Source organism: Hydra vulgaris, chromosome 10 (assembly GCF_038396675.1).
Source record: "Hydra vulgaris chromosome 10, alternate assembly HydraT2T_AEP".
Lineage (NCBI taxonomy): Eukaryota > Metazoa > Cnidaria > Hydrozoa > Anthoathecata > Hydridae > Hydra > Hydra vulgaris.
This window is the reverse complement of record NC_088929.1, coordinates 29,140,771-29,156,395: the sequence shown is the minus strand read 5'-3', so window position 1 is coordinate 29,156,395 and position 15,625 is coordinate 29,140,771. Positions and strand designations below refer to the sequence as shown.

General features: G+C 25.5%; 1 protein-coding gene across 1 annotated transcript; it reads left to right on the top strand.

The window, feature by feature from the left end:
* The first annotated feature begins 5,694 nt into the window (after window positions 1-5,694).
* LOC100198637 (elongin-B) lies at window positions 5,695-15,451 on the top strand. The gene is made up of 3 exons (XM_065807729.1): window positions 5,695-5,828; window positions 6,936-7,179; window positions 14,745-15,451. Exons 1-3 carry the CDS (start codon window positions 5,826-5,828, stop codon window positions 14,840-14,842), a joined length of 345 nt encoding a protein of 114 aa, XP_065663801.1. The 5' UTR covers window positions 5,695-5,825; the 3' UTR covers window positions 14,843-15,451.
* Window positions 15,452-15,625: the final 174 nt, after the last annotated feature.

Sequence of the window (15,625 nt, the reverse complement as noted above, 5' to 3'; positions counted from 1 at the left end):
GTTACCTTGACCACAATTAGGCATATCAATCATTTCAGTTATTCTACTTACAGTTTGATCTAACATGCTTTGAAGAGTACACTTTGCAGAAATTTTAGAAAAGTGTATATTCTCAGGATAGCATTTCAATTTTTCCTCGAAAATATTGTGCAAGGTAAGATAAATATGTACATTGTGTACCAGAGCTGAGTTTTTGATCATTTGATATTGTTTATCGCTGAGATCAATGTTCATTTTTAACGCAAGAGCTTCCTCTACACTCATAATAATGGGAAAGGTTTTATACAAAGTTTCATCAACTTTATCTATCTCTAAAACATTAAAAATATTGTTTTTTAAAATAGAGGCCTTTTTTTTTTCTCCAGCAACATTTTTATTTTTTGCAGAAGCTAAAAATAGAGCTTCATGATGTTTAATTGGCTAGTTCTTTTATTTTTTTTCCTTTTGCTTTGCTCTCCAAGAACACTCCATTGTTTATGGGGCCTTCCAGAACCAAAATGGCTATTTTTATTGTTCATAAGATTTATTTGAAGCCAACGATTTTCTTTTTGTATAAATGTATCATAGTTTTGTCCACATTGTTTTAGTTTTTTCTTCACCTTTGAAATAACTATAACTAAAGGAACCTTTACCTTATTTAAGTTTTCTTTGCGAATTTCTTCAATATTTTTTATTTCATTAAGTAAATTCTTCCGTAATCTTAATTTATCCACTCCTAATTCACGTATATCTGGGATAAGATCTAATCTTTTCATTGTTATTGTTTTTAAGAACCATCAATATAGTAAAGCTAATATATCAGAAACATTTTAAATTACATTATATATTTTTTTACTTTACACTGCTTAAAATTTTATTTTGTAATTGCTTTAACAATTGCCACATTGTTACATCTTGTAAAAACACTATATTACTAAGTTAACTTTATATTACAGGAAATAATAAAGTTGTTCAGTTAAGCTTTTTCAAACATGTTGTACTTATCGAGTAATAAATCGTTCTTTAAAATTGTCAATAAATATTTTAACAAACTTTTAAATAGTATATAATGACAAAAGTACGTTTTTTAAAACTATATTTAATATTTATGATTTAAAAACTATATTAGAGCAAGTAATACAAGTAAAAAATTAAAATTTAAGTTTCCCGCCATTTTCATATGTTTTGATTAGAACAAAATACTTTCAAAAATGGCGGAAAACAAGGTTTTTAAGTGTTTGACAACATTTGTATTTCTTTAATAACTTCCAATACCGCAGAAGACCGCAGTAATCCCTTTATATTTTAAAATTAGAACTGTTAATTAACTAGAAAAAAAAAAACTCGGAAGAACATTTTTTTAGCTGATATATAAACTAAAAAAATACAATTACTTGCTGCCTTTTTTTTCAAAAAGTCTTTAAATTTGAACAAAAAAATCAGACTTTTTTTTTCTTTTTAGTAAATTTGAAATATATAGAGTCAAAAAATTATCTTTAAAATAAATATACACTTTCAGTGGCGGATCCAGCATTTTTTGGTCTTTGAGATAGCTAACTTCCAGACATGGAGCAAACTCCAAACATTTATATGTTTATACTTATGTCAAATAAGGATGCTTTGCAAAAAATTGTGATGATTGGAGGCTGGGAACAAAAAAGCTCCAAAATTTTCGCCCTCCTTGCCCCAAACGTGAGAGCAACAAGTTGATGAAATTTTTTTTTACTATTTTCAACTAGACCTATATTCATCGACAAATTTTACGTTTCATAGTAAAATATTTTAGCGTTCAAAAATTATGACCATATAAAAAATAAACCCCCCTCAATTTGAGGGGGATGCAAATTTTATATGATCGTAATTTTTGAACGCTAAAATATTTTACTATGAAACTTAAAATTTGTCGATGAATATAAGTTTAGTTGAAAAAAGTAAAAAAAAATTTTCACCAACTAGCTGCTCTCACGTTTGGGGCAAGGGGAGCGAAAATTTTGGGCCTTTTTTGTTCCCAGGCTCCAATCATCGCAATTTTTTGCAAAGCATCCTTAATTGACATAAGTATAAACATATAAATGTTTGAAGTTTGCTCCATGTCTGGAAGTTAGCTATCTTAAAGACCAAAAAATGCTGGATTCGCCACTGACTTTTATTTAAATTAAAAGTACTCGATTTTAATTAAATAAAAATCTCATATTTTTCAGATTTCTTTGAAAATAATAGCAAATTTTCACTTCTTTTTACTATAAAATATAAAATAAAAGTTTTATTAAATAATTATTAATCTTTTGAAATAAAAAATTATTGCAATTTAATATTATTTAAAAAAGGGCACTTAATTTATAAAAACGTTGTGAGGGGTTTATTACCATTTTGTTGTTGTTTTGAGTCACTGTGCAAACGATAAACAACAAAGTGCGTTAGTCGTCAAGCACGTTTTGAGGTGTTTAAATTTAGCTTTTAACTCCAATCCGTCTTACTATGAGCCTTCTATATAAAAGAATTTATTTTATAAAACCCTTTACACATTTAAAACTTTACATAATGATACATATATATATACAACTTTAATAATATTTACATATAAGGCTTTTTATAATAAATAAATATATATGAAGTTCTTGATAATTTTTTAATCTAAAAAATGGATTATTTAAAATCTATTACATAAACTTACAATGCAACAATTAGTTATACAATTTGCCGACTAAATTATTGGGTTTTTTGTTGTTTTTTTTCAGTACTTATTTTAAGATTAATCATAAGTTATTGAAAATTTGTTTAAAATACAAAATATTTGGAGTTAACGCATGAACTTATATCATTAGTAAAAAAGATTTTTGAATCCGTCCAAATGATCTTAAATTTTTCTTTTATACACTTGTGTGTCAACATTCGTTTTATTATCTTCTAAAGAGAATTGTCAAACTAAATAGATTTCATGACTGTTTATCCAGTCCAATTATAGTCCATTAAAACATCCAAAATATTCTTACAGCTATTATTAAAACAAATTGCAGCATAGTTAGTTCCTATTTCAACTGTTTCTTTACAGGCAAATGTATTTTTTTAAAAGCTCTGAACATTATTATGTCATTTAATGACCTATTTAGATTTTGTGTCTTTCCGTAAAAATATTTAGACAACTTGATAATATATAATTGTTTTACTCCAGCACGAAATGAATAGCGCTCACTTTGATTTGAAATATTGGTATAGTGGAGAAGAATAGCGTATATAGACTTCTTATCACATAAATATGGGTAGTGCTCCTTTGTATAGCCATGCTATAGTAATACTTTTTATGAAAAAAAATACGCTTAATAGATTTAAGTTTTACTGAAATTACACCTTGCTCAACAATAGGTCTTGATTTTAAGACATCCTAAAATGAACTTTTATCGTAATTTTTAAAATAAAACTTATAAGTTAAGTTTTAATGAAAAAATCTAAACACCTGACGATTTCCATGGAACTCAGATGTGGTTTGTTTTCATGCGTAGCTTTTTACCTATTCACTTTTAGCAGCAACAATAATACCATTTTGAACTTTTACATCACCATAATTATGTCCAACATCCATATTAGTGGGTGTAACAAACTCATGTAAATAAAAAAACCCTGTGTTTGCAATAAACCATCAATAGAGACTAGAGTACATTAGATATTAGGGTACAGCGGGACATATTGGGACAGAGGTAAAGTTATGCCTGAAATTATCTCAGCTAAAAGTTTAATTTTTTTTAGATAAAAAATGTTAAACTATCCTACTTCATTATTTAAAAAAAAATAATTTTAGAAATATTAAACTTTCCAAATACCAAAATGCCTTAAAAGTGCAAAAATGCATCAGTAAGTTTGCAAAAAACAAAATTTTCGCTTTTTGTTAGACGATACAACGACAACGGATTTATCTTAAATTATTAGACATTTTTAAAAGATTAGACATTTTTATTTTAGTTATTAAGGTGTTCTCAGAGGTCCTTACGGTCTTATCGCAAAGCATCGCGAAAAAGCATTTAACTAGGAAGTTCACGCCTCCTTTCTTACAATTGTCGCTTATTTGGCTAGACCTGGCGTCGAACCTAGGACCTCTTGGTTCTGAGCCAGAGCTTTTTTTTTATTATTTGTTTTTTTAAACATTTCAGTTTACATTTGCTAGTTCGTATTTACAATATAGAGAGTAGATAAAAAAATAATACAATTTATAAAGTAAGCAAATATCATTGTCAAATTTTGATAATATGGGTGAGAAAAAGATTTTTAGCTTAATTTTAAAAACATGCAAAGAAGTAGGTAGATCAAAATTAACTTTAATCACTCTTTGTGATTAATTATCGCTTTAATTAGTTAACACGCTAGTGTATAAAAGCAAAAACTTAAGTACATTATTGTGCATTGTTTTTAATATTCCTAATATATTGTCAAGATAACAAGCTTGTTTTAGAAATATTTTGAAAATATGTAGTATTTAAGTATGTACATTGTATCCCCTTTTAGAATCTAGTTTTAAAAAGTATGTTTAATATTGAATTTTTTTTGAACAGTATTAATTCCAGGAAAATGACTTATGTAGGGCATGCCGGGTCTCCGTACTGAAGTTAAAACAAAAATGTCTCCATACCCAAATTATAACGAACAAATAAAAACCTTAAGAATATGAAAATATTAGATATTCTCCTTACAAGATAAAAATTGAAAAAACTACTTAAAAAGTTTTTTTAAGAAAAACTTAAAACTAAGAAAAAAAGAAGTTACCCCTAAACTCTTCATTGGTCGACATATCATTTTGAACTAATAAAAGGTGTTGAGAATGTGCAAAAAAAAAAATCCTGCACTTACTATCTTTATTAATTCCGTCTCATTTTATTTTAAAATTAATTTATGTTTGGTCGTTTAACACCTAATTTTTAATTAATTCTAATAAATAGTAATATGGCTGTTTGTTTTTTGTTTTATTTACTTATTTTATCAAGATGGCACTCCATTGACTAGTTTTTAACCTAATTTTGTAAGCTATATATAACTTTTTAATTTTATGGTTAAATATGAATGATGAATAAAAAAATTGATATTATTGAATAAAAAAAATTAAAAACCTTAGGGGCATGCAGCTGTTTTGTAGTTGTTGCAGCTTTTGTTTTTGTTATTTATTAAGATACTCCAAGAAGTCCTAACGATCTTATCACAGAGCACCACGGAACAGCATTAAACCAGGAAGTTTACACCTCCTTCCTTACCAATGATGCATATATGTCCAGAACCAGTGTCACGGTAAAATAAAACCCATAAAACTACGACATTAGAAATTATGAAATTATGAATTAAAAAATTATGACACATGACGTCAAAGTTTACCAGAAAAGACTTTGAAGTCTTCATTACCTGGAGTCTTACTTTCCCGCTACACCGGCTTTGAACCACGGACCTCCAGTTCTAAAGCGAGAACTCTTAACACAACACGAAAGCTACTTTAATAAATGCAGTTTTAACTTGTAAGTTTTATCCCTTAATATCCCTTCAGCAAGACAATTCATGTTTATAATTGACATGAATATGCCACTAAAATTCCTTTATAGGCACAGAATAACCATCTACTTTGCTAACCATCTTAAAAAGGCTGAAACAAGTTTTTTTTTTTGATAAACAACTTGTTTTAAAAGTTGTTTTGCGTGGAGAGTAATACTCCCGAATATTTGATCCGCAAGATTGCCGCAACTTACTTTGACAGCAATGGTTGTAAACCAATGACGTCATCAGTGTACAACAAAATTTATTTACTCTAAAAAGTTATTGCACAAGGTCCGCTAAATCAAGATTTGGAAAAATTCTTTAGATATTTGTAACTCATGGTTTGTAAATATAAATATAATTTTGTATATATAAATAAATTTTTGTAATTTTAATATTTTTCAAAATTAAAATTTATGATATTTATTGCTTTTAAATGAATGCTAGTTTAAGGTTTTATATTTAAATGGTTTTAACTTTAACTTTTGATAATTAAAACAAAAATATATCAAATGATGCACATCAGAAATTTTTCCACCTTAAAAATAACAAAATAGATAGCATTTTTGGAATGTACTCAGCATATACCAGAACACAGTTTAACAGTTTTGTTGATTTGCAGAAATGCTTAGTGTTTAGGTCAATTACAATAATTAAATTTGAAAAAGATTTTTATCTTTTTTCTGTTACATAGTTGTTTTACAATAATTATTTAGAAAAATTAGGACCCTTTAATTGATTAAAACCATTTTATTAGTGTTATTTTATTAGCAGTAGTATTAAAATTTACTTAATAATTATAAAAATATGCTTTAAAAAACAATGTACAAAAGGAGCCTACAATTTTGGTTTTTTTAAAAAAGAGTATTTATATTAAAAAAAAAAATCAACAATCAAACAAAATAAAAAACAAAAAAACAAAAAAAGAAAAAGGAAAACCAACAAAACAACAACAACCACAACAACAAAAACTTTGATAAAGACTTATTATATAAAAGGTATTTATTTAAAGAATGTATTTTTAAAAAAACAATTGTTTTGAAATTTATTATTAAGGGTATTGTATAAAGTGTATTTTGGGTACTTATTTAGATGATATTTTGATATTATAAAACTATCGAGAGGGTCCTTGTGAAAATAAATTTAGATTATAATTTTTTATACCAGAAACTGATTAGGATTGTGTTGGCATAATTACCAAATTTTATAGCAAAAAATGATCTAGCTAAATAATTAGTTTTCAATTGTATAATAGCAAACTTAAAAAAGTTTTAAAAAACTAATATTTCAAGAGTAAAATTTTAAGTAACTTTAAGTATAACATTTTTATTTTTTCAAATTTAGTTAATCAAAAATATAGGCTTATATAACTCTAAGTATTATTATTTTGATAATAATTTTAGAAAATAAAAAGATATAAAAGTTTTTGTCATTTTTGTTATTTTTAGGAGGTTTTCCTTGTGGTCAAACGTGAAAAAACATCAATTTTTCTGGATGTTAAGGAAACAACTTATGTGTATGAAATAAAGTCAACACTAGCAACACTTTTAAAGAAGAACACTGATGATATGTGTTTGCTTTACAAAGATAGTATACTAGATGAAAATAAAACTGTTGCAGAGTATGGGCTAACAATGCAAACTACTAAACCTCAAACTCCGGCATTGATTGGTCTTGTTTATAGAATATCAGGTAAAAATTTAATTACACATTTATAGTTTTTATCATTATGCTAAATAAATTAAAAATCTATTTGTAGAAGTGTTTAAGTAAGTGTTTCTGGTATTTGCAAGAGATATTGAGATCAAATTCAACCATTTCCATTGTATTACTAGTCTTTACCAAGTAACTAGTTCTATTCTTAACTCTACCAGTAAAAATATTTATTTTTCTACTGATAGGGCTAATAATAGAGGAAATTAGATTGCTTCCCTTAAGTTTGTGACAGCCTTTGTATATATATATATATATATATATATATATATATATATATATATATATATATATATATATATATATATATATATATATATATATATATATATATATATATATATATATATATATATATATATATATATATATATATATATATATATATATATATATATATATATATATATATATATATATATATATGAAAATTATGTCAGTGTATTCTACAAAAAGAGTGCTCAATCTTCTTAAAGAACAGAGCAATCATAAATTAGTAAAAACACTTATCTAACTTTTAACTTCAACAGCATGTTTCTCCATCAGTAGGTTTATCTTCCTGATGAACGTACTGATGGAGAAACGTGCTGTTGAAGATAAAAGTTAGATAAGTGTTTTTACTAAATTATATATATACATATATATATATATATATATATATATATATATATATATATATATATATATATATATATATATATATATATATATATATATATATATATATATATATATCAAAAGTTTATTAAAAAAAAATATTTATTTGAATTAAAGCATCTTTTTGAATTTATTTGAATTAAAGCATCTCATTGAATAAAAGGTTTAAATCATAGATTAAATGAGTCTTCTTTTATATAATTTCTGATGACTAATAAAAACTGTCAATGTCAAATTATTTAAGAAGTCATGATCACATACCTATAGTATTTAATTTTTCCTACATAATACTCCTCTATTTTTACAACTAGTTTCAGAAAACCCGACTCTCAATTTTGCACCAAAACACTCTTTAAAAACATATATTTTAATAAAAACAAAAAAAGTATACAAAAAAATAATGCTACCATGGTTACCAGGCCTCTGTTCTGCCTTTGTTAGAATTTAAAAAAAAGCTATAGGTTAAATAAATCCCAATATTGATAAAATTCTAATTGTTTTCATTGAAAACTAATATTATATTCCCATTCCTCGCCTTTAAAACTATACTGGTGCTAATTTTCAGGTTAATCACACGTATAGTTGAACAGTAACTTGTAAAACAAAATCTATAGTAAAATTAAAATGGCTGCCAAACAAAAAACTGACAAAAATAACTGATTTTAAAGTAACAATATCTCTAAAACCCATTTGATATCAACGCTAAAATTTTGCAAGGTGAGGAGCCCATCTGCAAAACGCTCTAAGTCACAAAAATAAAAATTTTGAGTTAATTCCATTTGCCGATTCTACATACTAAAATCTATCATACATGTAAATATTAAAACACTTAAAAGTTTTGTTGTCCTAAAAATAGACAAAAAAAAATTACCTTCTGTTGATTCGCAACTATGAGTAACTTAGTTTTTTGTCGTTTTCTCAAAATCAATTTACTCGGACTTAACACATTTTGCAAATAGGCTCCTCATGTTATAAAGTGACCATTTTTACGAAGTATGAAAAATACCTAAGATGGTGATTTACTCATGAAAAATTGGGACAAGTGATGCCTGTCCCACTTCCTTATGGAATACCTCTTAGGCATCAGGTACTACAATGCATTTGTATGCATACATCACCAAAAGACAAAATTTCTAAATGATGCAATTAGGTTGAATAAAGTTATAAAGATTTTTTGAGATTTGTTTGTTCTCTTGAAAATGTGAAGTGTATGCTGCAATGATGTAAGCTATGTCCTAGTATCCTAAAATTAAGAAGTTGTTTAGTGCATGAGTTTATATACCATGAGGTAGATAAAGATGTAGTATTCAAGCAATAACAGATTACTGATTTTCCCCAGGGATTTCAGGTGACAGCCTTTATTTTAGCTCCAAAAATCAACAATTTTGAAAAATTGGATGAGACATTTCTTGAAATAATCAAGAGAAGTATTTTTAAATGCCTCCAGAAAAAAATCTATTTGGATTGAAAATTTTAGGAAAAACCTATTTTCAAGATATTATATGTCAAATTTGCTTAATAAAATGCTGAATCAACATTATATCAGCTGATGATATATCATCAACCCAAGTATGTTTTTAGTTAAATTTTGTGTAATTATCATTTATTTAATATGGGCTGCAAGTGATGTAAAAGTAAAGCAGTTCTGTAACGTAAGGGTGACATCATCAGGATGATTTCATATGGAATGACCCACTAAAGATAGTATTTGTAGAAAAGAAAACGAGATGTAAACTTACAACAATGAAAGTGTTTAAAGATTGTCAGACAGCAGGTTCAAATATTTTTAAAATGCTTTTTAAAATCTTGTCTAGAAATAAAAAAGCATCATTAGAAGAACCAGCCAAACAGTATTCCATACCAAGATTAAAAAGAGAAGACTTTTTGTCAAGACAAAAAGAAAGTTTAGCATATCTAAAGCTTTCAATAACATTTGGCATTTTGAAGAAGAACAGCATGCCAAACTTTATTAAAAGCTTTAGATCTATTAACAGCCCTTGCCTTGCCACCTATGTATCTAATGCATAATAGAATCTTTCAGTTAAAGCAGTTAGCAAGTTGGCCGTAGAATAAGAAGATCAAAAACCATATTGATTGTCTTATATATATATATTTATATATATATATATATATATATATATATATATATATATATATATATATATATATATATATATATATATATGCATATACAACCCTCGGAATTAGGAAAAATGAGGTTGGCAATAATTTGCCGACCTCAATTTTTTTGAGGTCGGCATTAGGTCGGCAAAAATTATTTGATACAAAGGTCTAACCATAAAACATTAAAACGAGGTTGGCAAATTTTTGCCGATCTTAAATACTTTCAGGTCGGCAGTTAGGTCGGTATTGCTGAATACCGACCCTAATTTTGAGGGTTGTATATATATATATATATATATAGTTCTATAGTTTGTTGGCTTTAGGAAGAGCGGAAGGAAAAAAGTGAAACACATACGTCACTTTTAATTACTTTTGACTTTCGTCCAACATTTCCGTGTTGGACGAAAGTAAAAACCATTAATTTAATTACAAACTAATCGTTTTTTAAAAAAACCACAAAAACGCAAATTTAATTGACCAGAATGTTTTTAAAAACATTCTGAATGTTTTTATAACATTTTGAATGTTTTTAACAATATAAACAATGTTTTTATTTTTATTTTTTTTAATAAAATGTTTTTATTTTTATTTTTTTTAATAAAATGTTTTTATTTTTATTTTTTTTACTGTAAATCATGCGCGGAGTGTTGCTACATCGACTATCTTATAGCCTGACTCGCAAGGGAGTGCTGCTACATCGACTGACAAATAGCCTGACTCGCAAGGGAGTGCTGCTACATCGACTGACAAATAGTCTGACTCGCAAGGGAGTGCTGCTACATCGACTGACAAATAGCCTGACCCGCAAGGGAGTGCTGCTACATCGACTGAGGGTTTGGTTGGGGCAGGCAGTCTATCATTATTAAAAAAAAAAAATTCCGGTCTTGCATTTTAATTTTTACTTTTTGTCAACAAAATATCGAAAAAACTTTCGGACAACATCTAAGGGTTCTATATATATATATATATATATATATATATATATATATATATATATATATATATATATATATATATATATATATATATATATATATATAAATATATATATATATATATATATATATATATATATATATATATATATATATATATATATATATATATATATATATATATATTTCTTAAGCAACATAATAGCAATAAATGTGAACATGTTTTTGAGAAAAACACAATATTTTTCAATCTTGACATGTTTTGTAATTAACATACCGCATTTTCAAAAGATAAAATTACAATTTAAAACTCTAGAATATAAAATAAAAATTTGAAGACATTACAGAGAAATATTAACAGACAAATAGAATTATTACAAACCAATAAAAATTATAATCCTAGTAGTGATATAGTGTAATATAGTCAATATTATGAAAAAGAATTATACCATTCCCTTTGTCTGGTTTTGTGATTACGATGTTTTTATTTTTCTTTAGTCTCTTTAATATTCTGTGTTTCGGTAGACAACCTTCAGATGGTGTGTATTTATATACATAATTGTTTGCTAAGTGAGAAAGTTCGCTTTTAAGTTGAAGTTCCAAATCACTACTTCTAAGTTGAGTATTGAGAAATTGTGCTGGGTCAAATCATTATATTTCAACCAATTGCCTGTGGGTCACCATCTCTGATTTTCCTGATTTTTACATATTGTTATGTGCATTATTTAGATAGGTTAAATTTGAAATTTCAGACTTCCAAGTACAATGGTTCAGAAATTATAGCCTTAGAAACATGACATAGTGGCCCCCCTTGATTTTCAAATGGTCAAAACAGACTACTTTACAGCTGTATAACTTTTTTCTAACTTTCAACAAGTGTCTCATTTTTTTAAAAACTATTTTCTGGATAGTTCTCTCTTTAAAAAAGTGGTTTTTGTTAACTTGTGTTAAACTAGAAAAAAATTATGACCTCCTCAACTTTGGAAAAAATCCTAAAATTAATATAAAAGATACAAGCATTCAATTTCTAGCATGAAACATATATGATTCATTTTCTGATGATTAAAAAATAGGGTTATTTAAAAATGATGCCATTTTTGCTGTGGATTCGACAAGTTTATAATGTTTGCATTTTCAGATAGTTGGGTCTAATGGTCTTATATGCTGCTAATCTTAGATCAAAACAAAGTGTTAGAAAAATTTACAAGCATCTAAAAATGGCTGAAAATTAGACTTTTTATGCAAGTGGACATGTTGCTTTTAGATATATTTAAGTTCTAAACTGCAACATGCTGCCTATATTTTGCCCATTTATTGCAGACAGTAGTAGCTAATCAGAAAACTTATCTGTAAAGACTTGTAGATGAATAGAATAATGCTACAGTTAGTTTCATTTTGGAATATTTTAGCAATTTTAGGATTTTTTCCAAAGTTGAGGAGGTCATAATTTTTTTCTAGTTTAACACAAGTTAACAAAAACCACTTTTTTAAAGAGAGAACTATCCAGAAAATAGTTTTTAAAAAAATGAGACACTTGTTGAAAGTTAGAAAAAAGTTATACAGCTGTAAAGTAGTCTGTTTTGACCATTTGAAAATCAAGGGGGGCCACTATGTCATGTTTCTAAGGCTATAATTTCTGAACCGTTGTACTTGGAAGTCTGAAATTTCAAATTTAACCTATCTAAATAATGCACATAACAATATGTAAAAATCAGGAAAATCAGAGATGGTGACCCACAAGCGATTGGTTGAAATATAATGATTTGACCCTGCTATCAAAAAATGCTATCAAACTGAGCAAAACCGTCCACCTCTTTATAAACATAGGCGGTAGAGCAAAGACTTGTTAATTTTGCTCTACCGCCTGTTAATTTAAAATTAATTGTTCAATAAATCTAGTTCATCCTGTTGTAAAGTTTATGATGACATATTATGAACAAAGTGTTGGCGTTTAGAAGGAAGGCTAGTAAATTTTGTGAAGGAGCATAATTTCTTCTAGTGAGTTTTTATAATGGAAAGTTCTTTTTTCCTTACAATATTATTAATTTTATATATATATATATATATATATATATATATATATATATATATATATATATATATACATATATATATATATATATATATATATATACATATATATATATATATATATATATATATATATATATATATATATATATATATATATATATATATATATATATATATATATATATATATATATATATATATATATATATATATATATATATATATATATATATATATATATATATATATATATATATATATATATATATATATATATATATATATATATATATATATATATATATATATATATATATATATATATATATATATATATATATATATATATATATATATATATATATATATATATATATATATATAACCCTCGGAATCAGGAAAAATCAGGTCAGCAATTTTTTTACCGACCTCAATCTTTTAGAGGTCGGCAAAAAAATTTGATGCAAAGGTCTCACCGTAAAACATAAGAACAAGGTCGGCAATTTTTTGACCTAACTGCCGACCTCAAACACTTTAAAGTTGGCAGTTAGGTCGGCATTGCCGAATGCTGACCCTAACTCCGAGTGTTGTATATATATATCTGTCATACTTATGTTTTTTTTTCAGTGTTTTAATTTTTGTTTTATGACACTTAACTTTTTAAATAAATTTTTTTACATAAAAGTTTTAACTTAATTTTAAATCAAATTTTTTTTTTTTTTTTTGAACAAAAAACTCACAGAAAATATTTTAAATGGTAAATTGCTAATGCTCCAATTAAAAGTTAAAATAATTAAAAAACAGTTTTTTAATCATAACTCCATTTTTGTGAGCAAAAATGGAGTTATGATTAAAAAAGGAGGTTTGATTAAAAAAAGAGGTTTGATTAAAAAAGGAGGTTTGATGACATCAAAGTGATTTTAGATGTTAAATATTTTTGTACGTTTAACTTTTAACTGACTTGTTTAAATTTTTATATATTATAGTTAAACTTTTATAAAATTATTAATTAAGCATAAATGAAAAAGCAACAGAAAATTGCAATTACAAACAAATTAAAAAAATTGTCCAATGAGTGAAAAATTTTATTAAAAAACATGGTATATAAATGTGCTGTTTCTTCTAAGGACAAACCTGATAAACAATAATCAGAATTGAAAGATAAAAAAATTGATAATTTTAAATTTAAGTCTATCCTTAAAACAGCACCTGCATATATTTCCAAAAAATGCATACTATGTCTACAAGTAATATTTGAAATAATTACACATGCAAACCAATAATTTTAATTTAATAAAAAATTGGAATTGATCTCTAAATGTAGGCATGAAAATAAGTTTCTCTTAAAAAAAGTATAAAAATAAGTGAGCTCAAAAAATAATAATAAACTTCCCTTTGAAATATTAACAAAACATCAGAAGTAAACAATTCTAAAAAATTTGTTTTGTAGTAGTGTCAACATATTTCACAAATGTGGGATATAATGATGCGATTTCACAAATGTTACAATAATTGAGACATTTATGACTCCCTGTGATTTAATTTTTGGTATAAATTAAAGTTTATTAATTTGATCATTCATTTCTGATGAGTCTTTATTGCTAAAACATTGTGTAAAATAAAAAGAATTCGATACGTGATTTTCAACTAATTTATTATTATTCAGTTCTTTTAAGAAGAATGTGCACTCTTATTATTCTAATATTACAATATTAATGCTGTAACATGCAGATGTAAATCTGTATTAATTGAGACATAATTATTTTTTAACTAATGTTCAATTTTAAACTTTAGAAATGGATTTTGAAGAATTAAATATCATCCCTGTATCATTACCAAATGAATTACCAGGTACAATGAAGTCTCAAGATTCACCTGCTGCTGGTTCATAGATTGGTAAAAAAAAAAAAGAAGCTTGCTGTTGTGTTTTGTACAATCTTTTCAACTGCTAGAAATCTTTATCTGCGAATATTGACATGAAAATATTACATTTCTGAAGGCTTAAGAACTTTTTTTTTGTATTTTTTCTGTTGTACTACTTTTTTAAATGTAGTTTAATATTTTAGCGTTTTTGAATTTTTGAAAAATAACTGTTTAATATTTGTAAAAAGTTCAGAAATTTGTTTGTTTATGAATATATGGAGGTAATTAAAACAGTATTAAAAAAATAAAAATAACTTTATGAGTATAGATACAAAATGTTGCATGATGAAAATTAGATTTCCTTTATCATTTTTATTTCCTGTATCATTTTAATATCTTTTAATTATGGAAACATTGAAAAAAAAAACATTTTTTAATAATTTTAAATCAAAAGCTGTAATTAAATAAACTGGGAGCTGCAATCTAAAATGTTTAATATGCTATTGTCTGAAAATTATTTAATTTAATGTTTGTATTGTTCTCTACTATTTGTTTTTCTTGATTTTATTGATGTCAGTTTATTTCATTTTTATTCTCAAATTTAAAACATTTATTATAAAAAAATTTTTCTATGATATTTCTTGTGGTACTTTTTTTTACATTTTTACATTTTTATTTTTAAATAACTTATAATGTCATAAAACTCAGCTAAGTATTAACTATTTTTTTTGTGTATATATATATATATATATATATATATATATATATATATATATATATTTCAATAAAAAAAATGATGCATAAAAATGTGC

Coding starts and splice junctions, on each gene's coding strand:
- LOC100198637 (XM_065807729.1), top strand. Junction 7,180..14,744: donor TCTTGTTTATAGAATATCAG/GTAAAAATTTAA, acceptor TTTAAACTTTAG/AAATGGATTTTGAAGAATTA.